The sequence below is a fragment of the Oryza sativa genome, chromosome 12 (assembly GCF_034140825.1).
Source record: "Oryza sativa Japonica Group chromosome 12, ASM3414082v1".
NCBI lineage: Eukaryota > Viridiplantae > Streptophyta > Magnoliopsida > Poales > Poaceae > Oryza > Oryza sativa.
Window position 1 is genome coordinate 9747803 of NC_089046.1, and position 3227 is coordinate 9751029.

Below are 3227 nucleotides of genomic sequence, written 5' to 3' on the forward strand. Positions count from 1 at the left end.
ATAGACAAGCACAATGTAAACCCACTTCATCATTCTCACAACTCAAACATTACAGCAAAAGCATAAGAACTAGAAACCCACCACAATGAAGATCATTTTCTTCTTTGCTCTCCTTGCTATTGCTGCATGCAGCGCCTCTACGCAGTTTGATGCTGTTACTCATGTTTACAGGCAATATCAGCTGCAGCCGCATCTCATGCTGCAGCAACAGATGCTTAGCCCATGCGGTGAGTTCGTAAGGCAGCAGTGCAGCACAGTGGAAATCCCCTTCTTCCAATCACCCGTGTTTCAGCTGAGAAACTGCCAAGTCATGCAGCAGCAGTGCTGCCAACAGCTCAGGATGATCGCGCAACAGTCTCACTGCCAGGCCGTTAGCAGTGTTCAGGTGATTGTGCAGCAGCTACAGCTACAACAGTTTACTGGCATCAACTTCGATCAGACTCAAGCTCTAGCCCAAGCTATGTTGGCCCTAAACTTGCCGTTAATATGCAGTATCTACCCAAGCTACAACACTGCTCCCTGTAGCATTCGCACGGTCGGTGGTATCTGGTACTGAATTGTAGCAGTATAGTAGTACAGGAGAGAGTAATAAAGTCATACATCATCGTGTGTGACAAGTTGAAACATCGAGGCGATACAAATCTGAATGAAAATGTCATGCAAGTTTAAACATAATGCCTCTGTAAGGATAAATCCTAGTACATTGTTGAAATTAATTATCATCACCGTCTACTATGGTTGCATTTACAACTTTACGATGTGTGCCTACATTCAGTTCTAAGCTACTATGGCTACTCGACGTGAACGGAGTGTGTTAAGCAGGTCAATCTTTTCATTTCGATCAGAACAAAGTCAAAACGCATTTGGCAAATAGTATATACCCTATAACGTAATCCTACACCATATAAAACACGCCCAACCTATAGCGGTTATAAATCCACTATTCAAAATGTAAGTATCGATGGGACCATTTGCCATATCATTGTTAATTCAATCTTACCTTGTCACCGGAGCAAGACGCTCCGCGTAACATGAAGTTAAAATTTTCATATTTGAAGGCCTGGTCGCGGAAATATCAATTTAGAAGTTAAAAACATTAAGCATTGCTGCCTCAATAAAATTCATATATGCGTAATAGTCCACGTTAATTCCCATGCATATCGGTTTCATTTGTTTTCACCCAAAGTCACAAAATATAGCTGCTGCTCTATCCTGAGAGTGAGTAGGTAGGCATTTTGTTCTTTACTGTTATCGTTGATCACCGCCGTGATACAATCGGTCAATGGTTTGATGCTAGCAAGGGGCTATTTTCATTTATGTTCTGCCTCCTAAATGTTCTTTCATTCTTACACCTAGTACCGTGAGAAAAATCTAGCTAGTTCTATAGGCAAATCGTTGTCAATACGTGCTAGCTGAACTGTTATGAGAAACAATGTCTCTTAAGTCACGATTTCGTTTCCTTTCGTGATTTTTTCTTTCTAACGTGTTTTTTAACTCCTCGGCAAAATAAACGCAAGCTAATCTTTCAAATTTTTCTCCAAAGTGGTCATAAAATCGATGACGTTATTAAAGGCTATCATAAGATTTTTGTCACGGAATGCCTAACCGTTGTAGTATTAGACATGTCGTTGTAAAGGCACTTTACTACATATCTCATTTGAACATAAGCAGTTATTGATAACTAATATATTTGTCATAACTCACTTTACACATACAAATATATTTCTACATATATCATTAAAGTTCCACGCGCCCTTGACATGTAAAGTGCATTTGTAAAACAATAGCTTACAATACATAACAAACTTAGTTTGAAAAGGACAGCAATCCATGTCACACTAAAATATAAAGTGAGTGAGGAGTCATAACATTATCTATCTTGCTAACCATCAAGTATCTGTGATGGGCAATAAAGTTACTTTGAAGATGGTCTACAAGGACATCTGTGGAGGCACATCATGTAACATCCAAACGACATGACTCACTCTGATCCTAATAGAATATCCAACCAAAACAAACACTCTAAAGCAACCGATAAGGAATTCAAAGAAAACCCATCCATCGCATCTATAAATAGACAAGCACAATGTAAACCCCCTTCATTCTTCTCACAACTCAAACATTACAGCAAAAGCATAAGAACTAGAAACCCACCACAATGAAGATCATTTTCTTCTTTGCTCTCCTTGCTATTGCTGCATGCAGTGCCTCTGCGCAGTTTGATGCTGTTACTCAAGTTTACAGGCAATATCAGCTGCAGCCGCATCTCATGCTGCAGCAACAGATGCTTAGCCCATGCGGTGAGTTCGTAAGGCAGCAGTGCAGCACAGTGGCAACCCCCTTCTTCCAATCACCCGTGTTTCAACTGAGAAACTGCCAAGTCATGCAGCAGCAGTGCTGCCAACAGCTCAGGATGATCGCACAACAGTCTCACTGCCAGGCCATTAGCAGTGTTCAGGCTATTGTGCAGCAGCTACGGCTACAACAGTTTGCTAGCGTCTACTTCGATCAGAGTCAAGCTCAAGCCCAAGCTATGTTGGCCCTAAACATGCCGTCAATATGCGGTATCTACCCAAGCTACAACACTGCTCCCTGTAGCATTCCCACCGTCGGTGGTATCTGGTATTGAATTGTAGCAGTATAGTAGTACAGGAGAGAAAAATAAAGTCATGCATCATCGTGTGTGACAAGTTGAAACATCGGGGTGATACAAATCTGAATAAAAATGTCATGCAAGTTTAAACATAATGCCTCTGTAAGGATAAATCCTAGTACATTGTTGAAATTAATTATCGTCACCGTCTACTATGGTTGCATTTACAACTTTACGATGTGTGCCTACATTCGGTTCTAAGCTACTATGGCTACTCGACGTGAACGGAGTGTGTTCAGCAGGTCAATCTTTTCATTTCGATCAGAACAAAGTCAAAACGCTTGTGGCAAACAGTATATACCCTATAATGTAATCCTACACCATATAAAACATGCCCAACCTATAGCTGTGTGGAGATTATGGATACCCCATGCCTACAAGGCATTTATAGTCCGACTGGATATGGGGTGCCATGTCTAGATAGAATATCTTTAGAAGGACTCGGGTTAAATTCTAAACTTGTATGTCAAGGATACATCCGAGTTCCTAGTCGGTTACGATTGTATTTTATCTGTAACTACATATTCCGTTAGGGATATGGACTGTATTTTGTAATACGGACCCCTTCCCCTAT

General features: G+C 40.8%; 2 protein-coding genes across 2 annotated transcripts; both read left to right on the forward strand.

Annotated features, from left to right (window-relative positions):
* On the forward strand, positions 1 to 755 carry LOC112935993 (prolamin PPROL 17D-like). The gene has a single exon (XM_026022256.2). It carries the CDS (start codon positions 86 to 88, stop codon positions 554 to 556), a length of 471 nt encoding a protein of 156 aa, XP_025878041.1. The 5' UTR covers positions 1 to 85; the 3' UTR covers positions 557 to 755.
* A 1316-nt stretch (positions 756 to 2071) lies between these two features.
* LOC9270227 (prolamin PPROL 17D-like) lies at positions 2072 to 2805 on the forward strand. The gene has a single exon (XM_026022255.2). The coding sequence runs from the start codon at positions 2159 to 2161 to the stop codon at positions 2627 to 2629; it is 471 nt and encodes a 156-aa protein (XP_025878040.1). The 5' UTR covers positions 2072 to 2158; the 3' UTR covers positions 2630 to 2805.
* Positions 2806 to 3227: the final 422 nt, after the last annotated feature.